This window comes from Helianthus annuus, chromosome 13, assembly GCF_002127325.2.
Source record: "Helianthus annuus cultivar XRQ/B chromosome 13, HanXRQr2.0-SUNRISE, whole genome shotgun sequence".
In the NCBI taxonomy this organism is placed as follows: Eukaryota; Viridiplantae; Streptophyta; class Magnoliopsida; order Asterales; family Asteraceae; genus Helianthus; species Helianthus annuus.
The window spans coordinates 73,300,586-73,318,139 of NC_035445.2; the positions used below are offsets into that span (position 1 = coordinate 73,300,586).

At 40.2% G+C, this 17,554-nt stretch overlaps 1 protein-coding gene and 1 long non-coding RNA gene across 3 annotated transcripts; one reads left to right on the plus strand and one right to left on the minus strand.

The window, feature by feature from the left end:
• The first annotated feature begins 37 nt into the window (after positions 1-37).
• On the plus strand, positions 38-5,323 carry LOC110877061 (mRNA-decapping enzyme-like protein). 2 transcript variants are annotated; one of them, XM_035981985.1, is made up of 8 exons: positions 38-363; positions 1,393-1,433; positions 1,537-1,586; positions 1,821-1,968; positions 2,275-2,325; positions 2,574-2,697; positions 3,476-3,946; positions 5,133-5,323. In XM_035981985.1, the coding sequence occupies exons 1-8, from the start codon at positions 205-207 to the stop codon at positions 5,187-5,189; spliced, it is 1,101 nt and encodes a 366-aa protein (XP_035837878.1). In that variant the 5' UTR covers positions 38-204; the 3' UTR covers positions 5,190-5,323. The 2 variants fall into 2 exon arrangements, with proteins under 2 accessions (XP_035837878.1, XP_021980912.1); XM_022125220.2 differs by having other exon boundaries at positions 1,824-1,968.
• Positions 5,324-7,984: 2,661 nt separating this feature from the next.
• On the minus strand, positions 7,985-9,220 carry LOC110877060. The gene is made up of 3 exons (XR_002556725.2): positions 8,955-9,220; positions 8,509-8,680; positions 7,985-8,054 (listed from the first exon to the last, which is right to left on the minus strand). It is a non-coding gene; the product is annotated as an uncharacterized LOC110877060 (long non-coding RNA).
• Between the last annotated feature and the right edge of the window lie 8,334 nt (positions 9,221-17,554).

Below are 17,554 nucleotides of genomic sequence, written 5' to 3' on the forward strand. Positions count from 1 at the left end.
AAATAAAACCATAAATAAACAATTTTTGCCCTTCTGGATGCCTCAAAGCGTAAGTGGCACACAAACCCTCGTCTTTTTCGTTCGATACACACACCCACACCAAACCGACCCTCAAACACACACACACACACACACACCTGTTCATCTTCAAGGTTTAGGGTTTCCAACAACAGGAGTCTGATCGATCTCATATCACCACTAAAAATGTCTCAATCTGGAAAACTAATGCCCAATCTCGACCAAAACAGCACTAAGATCCTCAATCTCACCGTTCTTCAGCGGATGGATCCTTACATCGAAGAGATCTTAATCACCGCCGCTCACGTCACCTTCTACGAATTCAACGTCGACCTCAATCAATGGGTAAATCATTAGCTTTTTATTATATTCAGTTTTTTTCTTTTTATTAACTTGTTATGGTGAAATCATTTGGTTAATCTATGCTACTTCATTGTAAGTGTGATTGGTTATTTGAATTCCGAGTATGAAGTTTCTAGACGTTATTGTTAATTAACTACCTATATGCTACATAGCGAATAGCGATACACTAAATGAAAAATTAGTTTTTTTTATATATATATTGTATCAAAATACCTGCTGCTATTTTACATGTATATTTAACAAAGAGCTAAGATCCAGCTATTTTATAGCTATATTTAATCGCTATTTATAGTTACTTTTTTTTTAAATTCCGCTATTTATGGCTACATACCCTGTAGCGACCTTTGACCGATACACTGCGCTATTCGCTATAGCGACCATAGCGACCGCTATTGACGACAATGATATATATATAATTTCCTAAAAAGTGTAAAAAGTCATAAAGCACTATAATTTCAGCCATAAAATACACCTAAAACCCACAAATAACAGAGTGAAGATTACTAAAACATCATGTACAAACCCTAATAGTCAATAAAAACTTCAAACACACCATCGTAGAACTATGAATATAAAACACGACATGCTAATCAACATAAAACACCATAATGTTTGTCATTCCGTAATCAGGGCCTTATCATCCAAAACACAACACAAAGCCCACAGATATGATGTTTTGAAAATCTTCATTATGTTATTTGTGGATTTTTGGTGTGTTTTATGGTTGATATCATGGTGTTTTATGACTTTTTACACTTATTAGGAATTGCATATTATTTTCATATTAAGTGACATTGATATTTGGATGGTATTGAAGCTATGGAGATAAGTTTACTTAGAGTGGTGTTGCGTATTTCTGCATGTTTATCTTAAATTCGAACGTAAACTAAGTTTATAACAGATACCTTGCAGTTTGTATCTAACTATCTATCTCATGAAAGGGTTAATGTGTTGAAACATGTTTTTGGGCTTTCTTTCTTATTTGCTTTTTTGTTTTGTTTTGTTTCTCAGAGTCGTAAGGACGTTGAAGGGTCTCTCTTTGTGGTCAAGAGGTTGCCGTTAATGCAAATAGTGTTATTTTATTAGTTTATAATTTTTTTATACCAGCTGTAGTTACCAAGGGGTCTAATATATTATTCTTCAATGTACTGGCAGGAACACTCAGCCAAGATTCCAGTTTATAGTAATGAATCGACGAAATACAGGTAGGTTTTCTTTAATTTCTGTTACGTTGTTTTTTGGGTGACACTGATATGAATTTAACCATTGGCATGAAGAACTTATAATCCTCACTTATAAGCGTGTGAAAGTTTCAATCAAGTTTGTACATTTAGCTAGTTTGTTGTGGTGGATAACAATTGCTCATCTTGCTGTACAAGTATGGATTTTGATAAGCGTTTAATTTATATGAACTTTGACATATTTTTTTTAATAATTAGCAGAAAACCTTGTGGAGAACCTGTTAGGAGATTTTGAGTTTGAACTTCAAGTTCCGTATCTATTGTATCGAAATGCTTCTCAAGAAGTCAATGGTATTTGGTTCTACAATACGCGCGAGTGTGAGGATGTTGCAAACCTTTTTACTAGGTACTTAATCTTTGTTATATGTCTTTATGCTAGACTTATTCGCTATTTCCAATCGTCAATTATTGGATGCATGATATCTATTACGTAAATATATTACATGCACCTGTAAGTAGTCACTGTTATAGCCTCTAGGATGCGTCAAGGTCAGAAAATAGTCAAATACATAGTTTATTGTGATGTATTAAATCTTTAATTAATTAGTTGGTTATATTTCTCGTTAATACTTGTGTTCTATGATATGTCTGAATGCAGTTGGCGCTACTAATTACTAAACGTGTTCCATTATTACTCTTTTTTCCCCTACAGGATACTTGGTGCATATTCAAAGGTTCCTTCAAAGCAGAAAGTGAACAAAAGGTAGCTTAGAACTATGATGTAGCTTTTACACGTAGCTCAGTATGTAATATTACAATTACATGATTTAAGAGGCTAAATGCACCCATTTGACGTGTTTCTATTTTAGATAACTTTTTTAGTTCAATCTGTTTGTCCTGTTAGAGATAAATACAACGCGAGTCAATAGCTGATTCTCGGTTCTAATTTGTCACTCAGGCTTGTCTTATATAATCTCCTAAAACTTTTTAAAATTTTGTTTTGTTGCGTAGTGAGTTTGAAGAACTTGAAGCAGTGCCTACGTCTGCTGTAATTGAAGGACCACTGGAGCCAGGGTTGACCTCCTCTCGGACTACAGACGTACCTGAAGATTCTTCATTTGTCAACTTCTTTAGTGTATGTATCCATCCGCACTTATCTTTAGTTTCCGTTCGCTGTATATGCAGAGCTTGCGATAATATGCTCCTATATATAGTGGAATTGATTATTTTAGCGAAATTTTTGATGTGATTACGTATAACAAGAATTCATCAACTGAAATTTATGGATATTATGCACGCTTAGGGTGTGAATTTATGACACGACCCGAAAACAAGACACGAACCTAACACGAAATTTGCGGGTTTGGGTTTAGTCTAAACGGGGTTGGGTCAGTTTTATGTTGAACCCGCGAACCCGTTTAGCTAAACGGGTCGGGTTCGGGGCAACCTGGTCGGGTTGGCGGGTTGACCCGTTTAACCCATTTATATTATATTATATTATTTTCAATATGTTTTGTGTCATAAATTAAATTGGGTGTGTATTATATGCCAAAATTATAACTTAAAAAAGAGAAATTGACATAAGATTTTATAATTTAAATGTAATTGTAGTATATACATTTGTGTTATTTTGTAGTAAATTTTAATTTTAATATATTAATTTGCAGAAAAAGATTAAAAAATAAAAAAAAATCGGGTTGAACGGGTTGTGTTCGATTGCTCAAGTCAACCCGCGAATATTCCGGCCGTGTTCAGGTTCATATGTATGACACGGTTTTCAGGCTCTGGTCGTGTTTGGGTTTGTCTAAAATTTCCTGGATTGGGTCAGGTTGAACCCGCCAACCTACGAACACGATCCGTTTAGCACCCCTTATTATATGATCTATTTTTTACATTTATTTTTGTGACTGCAGACTGCTATGAATTTGGGACATAATAATAATAATACTCCAAATCCAGTTAGTTCAATACAGCCGTACCATAATTCAACAACAATTCCTTTATCTTCCCGTGAAGTACCTTCGCCCGTGGTCAACACTCCACCATTGCAGATCCCCTCATCCTACACATCACTGCCGCAACATGACAGTGTTGACCAGGTCAACAGCACCAACCACGTAACCAATCTCATTAAACCTCTTTCTTTCTTTACACCATCCTCTTCGTCTTCTTCTGCTCCATTAGTAAGACAGCCTTCAGCACCTGTGCCGGTTTCCACCCTTCAGCCGCCACTGAATGTACAAAGAAGTGTCGGTATTCCCTTGCTTCAGCCATTCCCTCCGCCCACACCACCGGTATCACTCACTCCTACTGCCGCTTCTGGTCCATTGCATGGACCGTTGACTAGGGAAAAAGTCAGAGAGGCTGTTGTAATGCTTGCACAGGTATTAAAGTCTATTTTATTTAGCGGCGCAGAAGGGTCGGGTCGGGTTCGTAACGAGTCGAATGGGTTGTGGGAGGGCTGCAAAAGAACTGAACGAACACAAACAAGGCCTTGTTCGTGTTTGTTCTTTAACAAAATAAATGTGTTCAGTGTTTACGAACTGTTCATGAACACTTAGCGAACGAAATTTTTTCGTTAAGTTTAGGTAATGAACAAAAACGAATGCAAACGAACATAAACACACGTTCATGAGCAGAAATGAAAACAAATGAACACAAACAAGCGTTCATGAATGAAAACGAACATATATTAAATATTTTATTAAATATAGGATACACTATAATTTATTAAATATTTTATTAGTAAGAATTTTGAAGTATTTAAGTAAAATATAAAAATTTGAAGTATTTAAGTAAAATATAAAAATTTTAAGTATTTAAGTAAAATATAAAAATTTTAAACCCTAATAAACTATCGAACATAAACGAACACGTTACTGAACGTTCACGAACATCAAAGAACGAACGCGGCGACTGTTCACGTTCATTCATTTAACTAGACGGACAAATTTTTTGTTTGTGTTTGTTCCAAGACGTTACAGGAATCAGCGAGTTATACAACCTTTATAATTAACTAGTATTTAACCCTAGCGTTGCGGGATGGTAAAACCGTGTTAAGTAGTAAGTAAAACTTGACGACACCATCATCATGCATCAAAGAAGAAGGTGTTAAACGAACGAACACAAACGAACTTCCCGCCGAACGGTTCACGAACTGTTTGCTGAACGTTCGGTTCATTTGCAGCCCTAGTTGTGGGTAAGAAATGGCCGTTTTAGGGAACTGACTTGACTTAATTTTTCTTTGTATGTTGGTTTCAGAATAACCGATATTTAAATTGAGATTCAAAATTTTCTTACTAAAAATATCAAGTTGTAACACTATAAATATTGTTGATATGGTTAGTTTCGTAGTTTTTTAGTTGTTTACTAAATTCAAGAAAAAAAAATGTTGGCGACTTGGCGGGTTAACCCAATCGAACTCGTTTGACCCATAAGAAAAAGGATAATTTTGTGTTGCAAGTCTGTAACTGTTCATTATACCCCATTTACGGTTTCGCACTCTGTAAGTAGTAAAAAACTTGATAATTATATATACTATGATTTTGGAATTGCTTTTTTAATGTGCAGGATAACCAGTTTATTGACATGTTCTACAATGCTTTACTTAAAGTACACCAGTCATAACTGAGGAAAAAACCTCCAGAAACGTTGTCTATAGATTTTGAAGACTTTTATGTTGGGAACACTTAAGGTTTTTTATTATGATTGTATTGTTGGACTTTCAAGTTATATATAAGAAAACAATCCTTTTTATGGCTGATGGTATATAACTAATTTACTTTTTGCCCTTTACCGGAAAAGAGCAAAGCTAGACTTAAATTTATTTTTTCGAGACAGCAGTTCCTAGATTCCAAGGCTGGAGGGTGTGGGAGGGGCTTTATCAATGCCATGTCACACAGGCGCTTTAAGGCCTCTCCCCTTAACTTGAAGGGTGTGGGATAAAGCCCGTTCAAGCTATAGCGCCCCCCTCCCCCCATTTAACCAATCCTTCCTCGTTCTTCGTGATTGCTGCTCGTTACCATGGTGGAGCCATAGGCTATAGCGCCCCCGAGTTGAATTGCTGGGTGTGGGACGATGGCGCCGGGTGGCGCTATAGGGGCTGAGGTGGCGCCCCCACACTCTCCGGCCTAAGGCCATGGGTAGTCATAAAGCCTCTTGTGGGGCGTTATGCGACAAATGGCGGATTGTGCAAGAGAGGGGCTTTATATAACCGGAGTGTGTAGTGAGATTATATATGTTAGTATGTGTGAGAGAGGTGAAAGATTCATCACGCCGTGAAATGCATCGTGGGAGGGAAAAAAAGTCACTCCATAGCGCCCGCCGTAGCGGTGTTGGCGGCGCTATCGGGGGTGCCATATTCAATTTTGGGGTGATATACGGTCCCATTACACATGCTCTAATATAAATACACAACGCACCTGCTTGCAGGATTTGAACTCTTAACCTTTTGAACTAGAAAAATACCTCCACGCGTTGCGCGGATAGTTTTATTCATTACAAAGTTGATACGGTACCAGCACATGGCACAACAACCGAAGAAGAACACTCACAAAAATAAAGTCATGATATACTAAAAAAGATGTTGACACATATTTTACTCGACCAAAAACTATATAAACATTATCAATTACGATTTAGAATCAGATAGGTATGGTACATATACGAAAATTTATAAAGGAAAAAGTTCCTTTAGAACGCAAATCCAAAATATTTAAAGACCAATTTCCACAAATATAAAACCACAATTCGTTGCTGATTAATGTCCCTTTGAATAGTATTTTTGTCATTAACACTAAAATAATTTTGGTTTTCGATATTTAATCAATTGCTTTGTATTCTCAATTGAAAATTCATGTAAAAGAATTCGTAAATCGATGAGAAGAATTAAATTAATATTTCTCTTTCTCTCTCTAGAACTGCTTCCTCTCTCCCAAATCATTTCTTTCCAGGAAACCCTTGTTTTCTTCTTTAATTTTTGTTTTGAAATTTCTGATAATGTTTTGTAGAGTTCCTGCTGTAATGGGGTCATCATAGCATCTTGTTATTGCTATGTTGGCTCATTTTGGTTTCGTAGTAAAAAGTTCGTTTCTCCATTAAAAAATAAATCAAGGTCACCGAATCTGATCTCCAGTATGTCACCATATTACCTTACCACCAACGTCGCCCAAATATCCATGCCAACTCTGCACAAAACGGAAACCGGTCAGGCGGTCACCACCACACATCAGCCACCGCGATCGTCGCAAACCACCACCTGTTAGTCCCTATTCACCCACGCGCCGGTCGAATTTTGTCACCGAAAGCCATACTCGTAGATGAAGGTGGTAGGGAAGCTGGTGGTTGTCGATGGTGAAGTCACTTTAGATCCCGTCTCTTTTCTTCGCAGGTTGAATCCATCCATCGTTTGCTGAAAAACAAAGAAATATAGAGAGAAGAAGATGGAGAGGTATACACCACAAAAACCAGAAAAAAAGATAAAGAAAAATGAATTGGCATGGCCCAATTGTAGACTGCCATGTACAATGAAAGCACTGTAGCCAAGAATCACCCAAAATGTTATATATAATAACTAGAAAATACTCCCGCGCTTCGCAGCGGGTTCTGCGTCTTTTGAGAATAAGTTATGATAATTGGTTTTGGATAACTGATTATGTGCCTTCTTAAGAGTGAATCAAGTAAACATAATATAAGGTAGGTAGTAAACAACCACCATACAAAGCTTTATATTATTCATGTACTTGCATGTCTGTGTACAATGAATTGAACTAATATACCGGGTATAAGAACGTCTTTGGATTTATACTTTTTCTTCTGTTCCCCTTTCAAATCATTGTTACAAACTTATCATAGTTTATCCTACAAATATAAGGTAGGTAGTAAATATACCTTTTTGTTTATTTGCTGCATGCAACATGTATCATATCATCATACCGGTGTCAGTCTCGGATACCATCTCTTTTATGTCCCCTTCCATCGTATTTGCATATAAATTGCTACATTTCTTCAATAGTTATGCACCTTGTGTCAAAGGAGGCCATAAAACTTAACAAACCATCATGAATTCTTTGACATTATTCTTTAAAAGTGTGCTTACCCATTGTTGTTTTTTTTTTTTTAATCAAAGTAGTGGATATTTTTTTCATATGCATTGTTGTTGTTATGAACTCGTCATAGTCTCATAGTGTATGGTTCCATTCCCATCCGCATACACCTGTTTGGTTTTCAATTTTACATTCCAAGTGATCAAATAATGAGGTTTTCAAGTTTCACATTAATAAAAACTCAACTAAGCAATGGAATCTTCTAGGGGTTGATATCTTATAGCTTATATCGGTTGTTTAAGTTCGTTTTTGATTAGTTTCATCCGTTGCTTGGGAAGTCCTTCTTTTAGCCATTCAACCATTATAGTTCCGTTATTATCAGTATGCATTCCTTGAGCATTTCCTTCAATCCCATGATCTTTTCCTCCGACAGCCATCATGTGATAATCTGCATTGAGAACAAATTACCAAGCATAAAAGTTTTGAAATTTTCAATATTTAATGAATTATGATGGAATCGTGTCAGCCGAGTATAAACTTGCTACCCATTATATTATAGTTATCATTAAATATCAACTAATTAAAAGTTAAGAAATACACAAAGTTAAAAGTTAGAACTCAACTACTGAAAAATAGCAAAGTTAAAAGGGACCAATAAATTTAGTTTCTCTGTATTTGTCCTCACAAAAATATAATCAAACAGTTGTTTTGATATCAAAGAAGAATATATAATAAAAAAAATCAGATTTTGCATTGTATTCAACTATTCATATAATCTGAAGTTCTGAACTATGTAAAAGTAAGGTTGTGATCATTTGATCAGTATCCACAAATGAATTACATCCACGTAAATGAACTAATAAAAAGAAAAATAACATACAATATGAGGAGATGATACTTACAACTTTACACATGAGAACTTCCCCCAAAAAGCTGAAATCAACCACCAAATTTCATTGCTTGAAGTTGCATGATCAGCAATGATGCCAGAGCCCAAAGAACCATAATTTATTGCCCTTCCAATATCTTTATATCCATGGGGATTTTGTCTTCTAAAATTGTGGCAAAACCCACCTGCATAACAAACGAACTACATGAACCATACACCATGAATGGAATTAAGAAAAATCCAACTCAAGATCCAAACAACATAAACCAAGGATAAAAATTGCATAATTGGTGATGAAAAGGCATAAAAATCACCAACGCTATTATCTGGAGGCGGGAGGTCGTCGCCGTCGGCGGTTAACACCAACGCCTCTATACACCGGAATAATCAACGTCACCTACGGTTTAGACTCCATATCTAATCTAGCAATAAAATGCAATATAGAAACAAAGAACGTACTTCGAACCTAAATTGCTCAGCGCCGCCACCGGATGCCGTAGTCTGGGTCTCTGGCTTCTCCATTTCTTCAACAACTTGTTGAAGAAACAACTTGTTGAAGAGGCGTAAAGGGTTAGAAAGGTAGGCAAGGAACTGTAGCGGCTGAGGAAACGTGGATCTGGGAGAAGAAACAATGTGGACCTGGGGATCAAATACCTAAACTGCCTTTGATTGTCCCTCTCTTTCTTCTTCTCTCTCTTACCCAATCTCTGGTCCGCTCACTCGGTTGAAAGCCATGGCAATTCTGTATATAAGAAGCAAATTTTGACTAATTATTGTACTGTTCACAAGGTTCTACCCAAAATGTTATTATAGATAATAATAATAATAATAATAATAATAATAATAATAATAATAATAATAATAATAATAATATGGGATGCCTCCTTGGGGACAAATTAAGAATCAAGGACCTCGTAAGTTTGAAAGCATCTAAAAGTTCGTGGGACTCTTTTAAAAACGAACAATTTATTTAGCATCACTTTCAGCTCTCGTCAATATTCACGGCTGGAATAAAGTTCTTTTATTCATGGTACTTTGTGATGGATGTAAACAATGAAAGTGTGTAGGGAGTTGATCAAACATGTATATATGGTTAAGATTTTGATTGAACAAATTCCAAAAAAGCAGTGGAGTTTGTCGCCAAAGTTGCTAAACTTGGATGTAGATGTTGGCCAGGTCGCTATAGAGCGAACAGTGGTTGCTGAAAGATGTTAGCCATCACTGGTCATTGTTTTGGGAGGATTTAACTCTCTTTATGAAGAAGCGATTTCCATTGTCGATTTGCAAAACAAGTTGCCGTTAGCCACCACCCTACAGGAAGGATCGTCTCCCCATGACCCAAGGCGAAAATAAGTATTGGAATAGTGAGAATAAACAAGTATGTAAGAGTATTAAGGGCATGAAATTAATTACCTACCACCATTTGGTATTCATACACAATGCTATTACACGTCATTGTCGAAGGATAGTGGACCCCACATGAACGTAACCATGCTGATGGTGACGACGGATAATTTGATTGGTGGTCATCTAACATGCACTCCACACAACTTGACACGTAGGTTAAGCACTTTAAGTGTACCCAACACAATCTTGACCAGAATTGTGAGTTAAATATATTAGAATTGTCGGATCTGGTTTCCTATATCTCCGGTCAACATTAAGGCAATTTAGGGCTAGCACATGCCTCTTAGAGAATAAAATCTCTGATTCAAACCTAGACGATATTAAGCGGTTTAGAAGTATTAGTATAAAATAGAGGATAACATTTGCAGTTTAAAAAAAATGGAAGAGTATATCAATTCTTTTACTTAACTTTAATAACGTGTCAAATGCATCCCTAAAACAATCAACAAATGGTGTTTGTTTTTCTAGAAAAGATCTGCATCGGCTCTTCTGTCTGCGCCGCACAGATATTTGCCATCTGCAGACTGTTTGTTTTCCCGAAAACGTTTCATTAAAAAAGTCTGCGCGAGCTCTTCTTAGTGTGTCACACCCCAACCGATGGCGGAAACATCGGGGCGCGGCACTGAGCGAAACAGATTGTCCACAAGTTTCCATAACAACTATATTTATACCAAATATTTAAGCAACACGACCCATACCATGTCATATAAGATAAAACAATTATTACAGAAAAGATCTAGGCAAATTGTTCTGTTCCGACAACTCAGATTTTTATTACCGACAATTGTTTATTGTTTCTAGACCTTCCCTTGCCTCGATTTCATCACCACGCACCTAAGCATCCTAGCAACTTAAGCATCTGTCACATACGTTAAAGTAAAAGTCAATACACATAGTGTAAAGGTGAGCATACAAGTTTACTAATAGCATATAGAGTTCGAAAGTGTTACGCATAACCAGCACGTACACAGAGTGAAATGAGGCATGTTAGTTATCGACATGAATCTATCGATACCAATGACTGCGGGTTGACTGCCCAAGGCAGTTCGCGATACATACTCACCACTGAGAGCCATGTAGGTAATTGTCCTTAACAACCCCCGAGTGCACGGGTGCTGAGTCAAAACTAATAGTACTACCGTTGCTATGACAGGTAGACAGCATTCCATGTGTAAACATAACAAACATGCATTCATTTAGTCACGTATACATGCGATAGCGGTTAGCGTTTAAGGTATTCCGTTGTGTGTTCGATGTGATTTTGTATAAGTAACGTATGTAACACCCAAAAGTGCATAAAGCAAAAAGGATCGAGTATACTCACAACGGCTGAATGGATTGAAGGGAGCGCTTGAGAGTATGGTTAGCCTGATCAGAACGATACGATAAGTGACGCGTAAAACGAAAACAAGTGTTGGTGGGTCGAACAGCTGTCCGGTCGGATGGTCGTTCGAGTGGATTGTTACTTCCTTTGGGAGAGATGTGTTTGTGTATGATGGCTTGACTTTTGAAGTTTTTGTTGTAGTATTTTGAAAACATCGAAGTATCTCTACTTTTCAGGTCGGTCGATCGTACGGTCGTCCGATCGGTCGGCAACCCGATTGGTTGGGTACTTCAGCGAGAACAAGTTCACAGCAGGTTGTCACTCGATCGGACAACAGTTCGATCGGGTGGCATTCCTAGTGTATTGAACATGTTGAAAATTGTTTAAGTGTGGAAGTTTAAATGTCTCATGATTCGAATGGTAGCTCGATCGGACGGTAGTCCGATCGGACACCAATTCGTTCAACACTTAGACTTCAAAATATTGGTAAAAGTGGTTAAGTGTGGGACCTATAGTGCAAGTCGTTCGGATTGCCCAGTCGTGCGGTTTGGCTGTCCGTTCGGACAGCAGTCCGATCGGACGGCACCCCGTCCCGGTCGTCCGGTTTATCTTACGCTTGGTTGTCTTGGTTGTTTGTCGTTTTTATCGAGGTGTTGTGATAACGTGCTAAACAACAGAAACCTCGTCAATACTTGGTACTCCTGATCGGACAGGAATCACCCAAATCCGATTAGTTAACTGTTCGAGACGGTGTTCCATGTTTAACCCGAAATCGGTGAACCTCGTGGATAGAATCCAGATCTTGAGCCACACAACCACAAGAATGGGTAGTAGGTCGGCACAAGCTCCGTTTCTATCGGTTTTGAAGGCATTGAGTGTAAAAGAGTTGAAAGAAAGTTAGAAAACTATCTTTCAATCCTTTTTATTGTGAATATGTTTAGATCTATGAAAGATCTTTGTTTGTTTATGTGGAAATCGGTTAGATCTAAGTTGTTCTTGGTGGATTGAGGCCAAAACATGAAGTTCTTCAAGAACACATGATGACGTCATCCTAGAACACCTTGAATCTTGGTGATTTCACGGTTAAAAGTTAAGATTCAAAAGATAGAAAGGTGTAGGAGTGCGTGTAGATTAAGGAAGTACAAGATTTAGGACGAGATCTTACCGGAATTGAGAGAAATCTGAAGAAAAGTGAGGAGAGCGAGGTGGTCGGACGTCAGTTGCCAAAAGTAGAAAAAATGAAAGTGACAAGGGGTATTTATAGGGTTACCCAAAGAGGAAAGGGGCTGGTCGTTCGGCCAGGCAGCTCGATCGGACAGCCTGTCCGATCGGACGGAAGTCCGAACGAACAGCTGGTCGATCGACTGGTTGCCTCATCGATCGGTTGCTTGGTTCGAGTGTTCGGTGCGACGAGTTTTTGCTGTTTCGATTTTTGATTGCGATCGTTTTGATGCGATAGATTTTCCTAGTCAAATTACTTTTAATCCCAACTACTCATATCTCGCATTATCTTTTCTCCACCAATTATCATAGTTCGATTTCGATTGAGTTCGATTGCGTTTCGATTGATTACCACGCACAACATAAATTAAACATGCACAACTAACACATAAAAGGCACACACACATATATAATTAACCAAAATTGCGTATTTCGAATTGCGAGTGCGATTGCGATAGCGATAATGCGATAAATAGCGATTATTAATAGATACTCCACATAATACAACTAAAGCGAAAATAAAATAGACTAATCTTCGAGTCAAAGAAGTCAAAACAGGAATTGAGCAAGGAGAGACAGATCGCAATTAGCAATCTTTTCTTCCTTTGACTTCAATCTTGACTTTAACTTTGACTTTGACTTCCGAAACACGGGGTATTACAGCCTCCCCAAGTTGAGGGAATTTCATCCCGAAATCAGGCCGAGGCCGTAACAAACAACTGCGGGTACTTCGCCCTCATGTCGCTTTCGAGTTTCCAAGTGAACTCTGCGCCTCATTTGCCTTCCCATCGGACTTTCACAATAGGAATGCGCGAGCGTCTGAGCTGCTTGGTTTGGCGATCCATGATTTCGATGGGCTTCTCCACGAAGTGTAGTGTTTCGTTTATTCGGAGGTCATCGAGAGGTACAATTAAATCATGCTCAGCCAGGCACTTCCGGAGGTTTGACACATGGAAAGTCGGGTGGACATTACTAAGTTCCTCTGGTAGTCCGAGTCTGTAGGCGACTTTTCCGATCCTTTCCAGAATCTTAAAAGGTCCAACATATCAAGGCGCTAGTTTCCAATTTCTTGCCGAATCTGACCACACCCTTCCAAGGTGATACCTTTAGGAGTACGTAGTCGCCAACGTGAAATTCAAGGGGCTTGCGTCGTCCTTCGGCGTAACTTTTCTGTCGACTTCAAGCTTTCAACAAGTTGTCTCGAATTTGGAGGATTTTGTCATTCGTTTCTTTCAATAGCTCAGGACCGGTTAATTGCGAGTGACCGATCTCGTGCCACACAATAGGCGATCGGCATCTTCTTCCATATAAAGCCTCGAATGATGCCATTTGTATGCTGGAATGATAACTGTTGTTATACGAAAATTCAACTAACGGCAGGTAGGTGTCCCAATTACCACCGAAGTCTATGACACACGAACGGAGCATGTCTTCAAGAGTACGGATCGTTCTTTCAGTCTGAACGTCGGTTTGAGGATGGAATGCGGTACTCAGATTAAGCATAGAACCAAGAGCCGCTTGAAATGTTTCCCACAGTCGCGAGGTAAACCGAGCGTCACGGTCAGAGATGATGTCGCGAGGACTCCCATGATTACAAATGATCTCGTTGGTGTAGATTCGGGCTAATCGTTCTACCTTGTAGTCTTCCCGTATTGGCAAAAAGTGAGCAGATTTGGTCAAGCGGTCAACAACAACCCAGTTGCTGTCGTGACCTGATGACGTGTGTGGAAGCTTTGTTATGAAGTCCATAGCTATACTCTCCCACTTCCACATAGGGATCGGTGGTTGTTCGAGCAAGCCAGAGGGTCTTTGGTGTTCAGCCTTGACCCTTGCACAAGTCAGGCACTTCCCAACGTAGAGAGCAATATCCCTTTTCATGCCCGGCCACCAGTACTTGTAGCGAAGATCCTGGTACATTTTATCGGCGCCGGGATGAATAGAATACCGGGATTTGTGGGCTTCGTCCATCAAGATCTTTCGCAATTTGGTCCGCTTAGGGATCCAGATTCGGTCCAGAAAATAGAAGATCCCATTCGATTTACTTACAAGTTGAGCTCCGTCGTGGTAGATTCTTTCCTTCTTCAGAGTGCGTTCATTAAAACAGGTGTGCTGGGCTTTGCGGATGAGGGTTTCGGGATCGCATTGGGCTTGGACATTACGAATGCTGAGCAAATAACTCCGTCTGCTAAGAGTGTCGACAACGACATTTGCCTTGCCTGGGTGATAACGAATCTCACAATCGTAATCGTTGAGAAGTTCTACCCACCGGCGTTGACGCATATTAAGTTCTTTCTGATCAAAGATATGTTGTAGGCTCCTATGATCGGTGAAGATCGTACACTTGGTACCATATAGATAGTGTCGCCAAATCTTTAATGCAAAAACAACCGCGCCTAGCTCGAGGTCATGGGTTGTATAGTTCTTCTCGTGGATTTTGAGCTTACGAGACGCGTAAGCTATAACCTTATCTCGCTGCATCAGAACACAACCAAGACCAACGTTGGAAGCATCACAATAGACAATGAAGTCGTCGTTTCCATCGGGCAATGTGAGAACAGGAGCATTGCAAAGCATGTGCTTGAGGGTTTGGAAAACAGACTCTTGTTCGGTTCCCCAAACAAAAGGCTTGTCTTTATGCGTAAGAGCGGTAAGCGGCACAGCGATCTTTGAGAATCCTTCGATGAATCGTCGATAATAACCTGCTAATCCGATAAAAGAACGGACTTCAGACGGGTTCTTCGGCGTAATCCAACTCTTGACTGCTTCAATCTTCGCGGGGTCGACATGAATACCTTGACTATTGACAATGTGACCCAGAAACTGAACCTCCTCTAGCCAGAATTCGTACTTGGAGAACTTGGCATAGAGTTGATTCCCCTGGAGTAGCTCGAGAACCAAACGTAGATGTTGCACGTGTTCGGCTTTAGATTTGGAATAGATCAAGACATCGTCGATGAACACGATGACGAAACGGTCGAGATATGGTTTACACACTCGATTCATCAGATCCATGAAAACTGCGGGTGCATTAGTTAAACCAAAACGCATAACAACGAACGCATAGTGGCCGTAACGAGTGCGAAAAACGGTCTTTGGTATATCCTCCTCTTGGATGTGTAACTAATGATAGCCTGAGCATAGATCGATCTTCGAGAAACACGTAGCACCTTGTAGCTGATCAAACAAATCGTCAATTCGGGGTAGGGGATAACGGTTCTTGATGGTTAGCTTATTCAATTCCCGATAGTCGATGCACATCCTGAACGACCCATCCTTCTTTTTGACGAAAAGCACTGGCGCGCCCCAAGGAGAGGTGCTCGGGCGAATGAAGCCTTTCTCAAGTAATTCCTGGAGCTGATTCGAGAGTTCACGCATTTCGGACGGTGCGACTCGGTAAGGAGCTTTGGCAACAGGGTTGGCTCCAGGAATGAGGTCGATACGAAAGTCGATATCACGACTTGGCGGAAGTCCAGGAAGATCATCAGGGAACACCTGAGGAAATTCACGGACCACAGGAACGTCTTTCACTTCGATCTTCCTTTTCTTTTCCTTCTCCGCTACTACAATGTTAGCCAAGAAAGCTCTGTATTCCTTGCGGAGATACTTGCTAGCTTGGATACATGACATGAGTTTGAGACCTTTCGAAGCAGTTTCACCATAGACACACAATAAATCACCATTCGCGAGCGAGAATCGAATCATCTTATTGAAGCACACAACTTCATCATGGTTTTCATGAAGAAAGTCCATGCCTACTATGACGTCGAAACTTCCGAGTTGCATCAGAATAAGGTCGATTGGGAAGATGTGATTGTTGAGATCCAGAGTACAATCACGAAGAACAGAATTAACGGCGACAGTTCTTCCGGTGGCGACTTCAACATCGAACGTCGAGGGGAGATGGGAGCGCTTACGACTAAGGAGCTTCTCGAATTCAAACGACACAAAGCAATTATCAGCTCCAGTATCAAACAAACATGAAGCATAAATACCATTCACAAGGAACGTACCATTGACGACGTTGTTATCAGCCTGAGCTTGGCGCACATTGATGTTGAAAGTTCTGGCGCGTGCGGCTTGTTGTTGCTGCTGCGGCTGTTGCTGCTGGTGAGGCTGCTGCTGCTGGGGCTCTTGTTTCACAACCCTGTTCGGGCACATGTTCGCAAAGTGGTTGGGATCACCACATGCGAAGCAAACTCGGGCGTTGACCGCGGGTGCCTGAGCCATTTGTTGGCCTTGGGGGGCTGGAAGCAGAGCTTGATGAGCAGTGGCTTGAGCTGGCGCTTGACGGGGACCAGTACGGCAGTTAGCAGTAAAATGACCGTACATATTGCAGTGGGCGCAGAAACGACAGGCGACACCCACCGGGTGATGATAGGAGCATGTTGGACAAGCAGGGTGGGGGCCTGTGTATGCACGCTTTGCAGGCGGTGCATAGGTAACTGGTGCTGGTCGGTGATGAGACTACTGCTGAGCCGGTACGGCTTGCAGTGGAGTAGCAGTGGTAGTGACAGCACAGTTCTTGTTACTGGAGCTGTAGTTGGTCTTCTTCTTCCTGCGGCGTGAGAACTTTGACGATTGAGCGGCGGCGGGTTCAGCGGCTGGTGCGGTGGTAGCTTGATGCAGAGACTTTGAAGGCTTATCCCAAAAACCAGCTTTTACTCGCTTGTCGTTGATTTCGGCGGCAAGCAAGTAGGTTTCTTCAATCGTTGTTGTTTGCGCGGCATGCACAAAATCCGCAACACAGTCGGGTAGAGCTCGGATGTATTTCTTGATTGCCATGTCGGGCGTCTTCACTTGATCTGGACAGATGATGCTGAGGTGCTTAAAGCGAGCAGTCAGGGCAGCGTTGTCACCTTCCTTCTGCTTAATATTACAGAACTCGTCCTCCAGCTTTTGGCATTCATGGAAAGGGCAGAATTCATCCATCATGATGGCCTTAAACTCTTTCCAGGTCAACTCATAAGCTGCATCTTTCCCGCGTTTGTTTCTCTCGGCCGTCCACCAGTCTAATGCGCAGGACTGGAAAACGCCGGTAGCGTTTAGGGTACGAAGATTTTTAGGACATCCGCTCTGGCGGAGAGTGACTTCGACGGAATCGAACCAT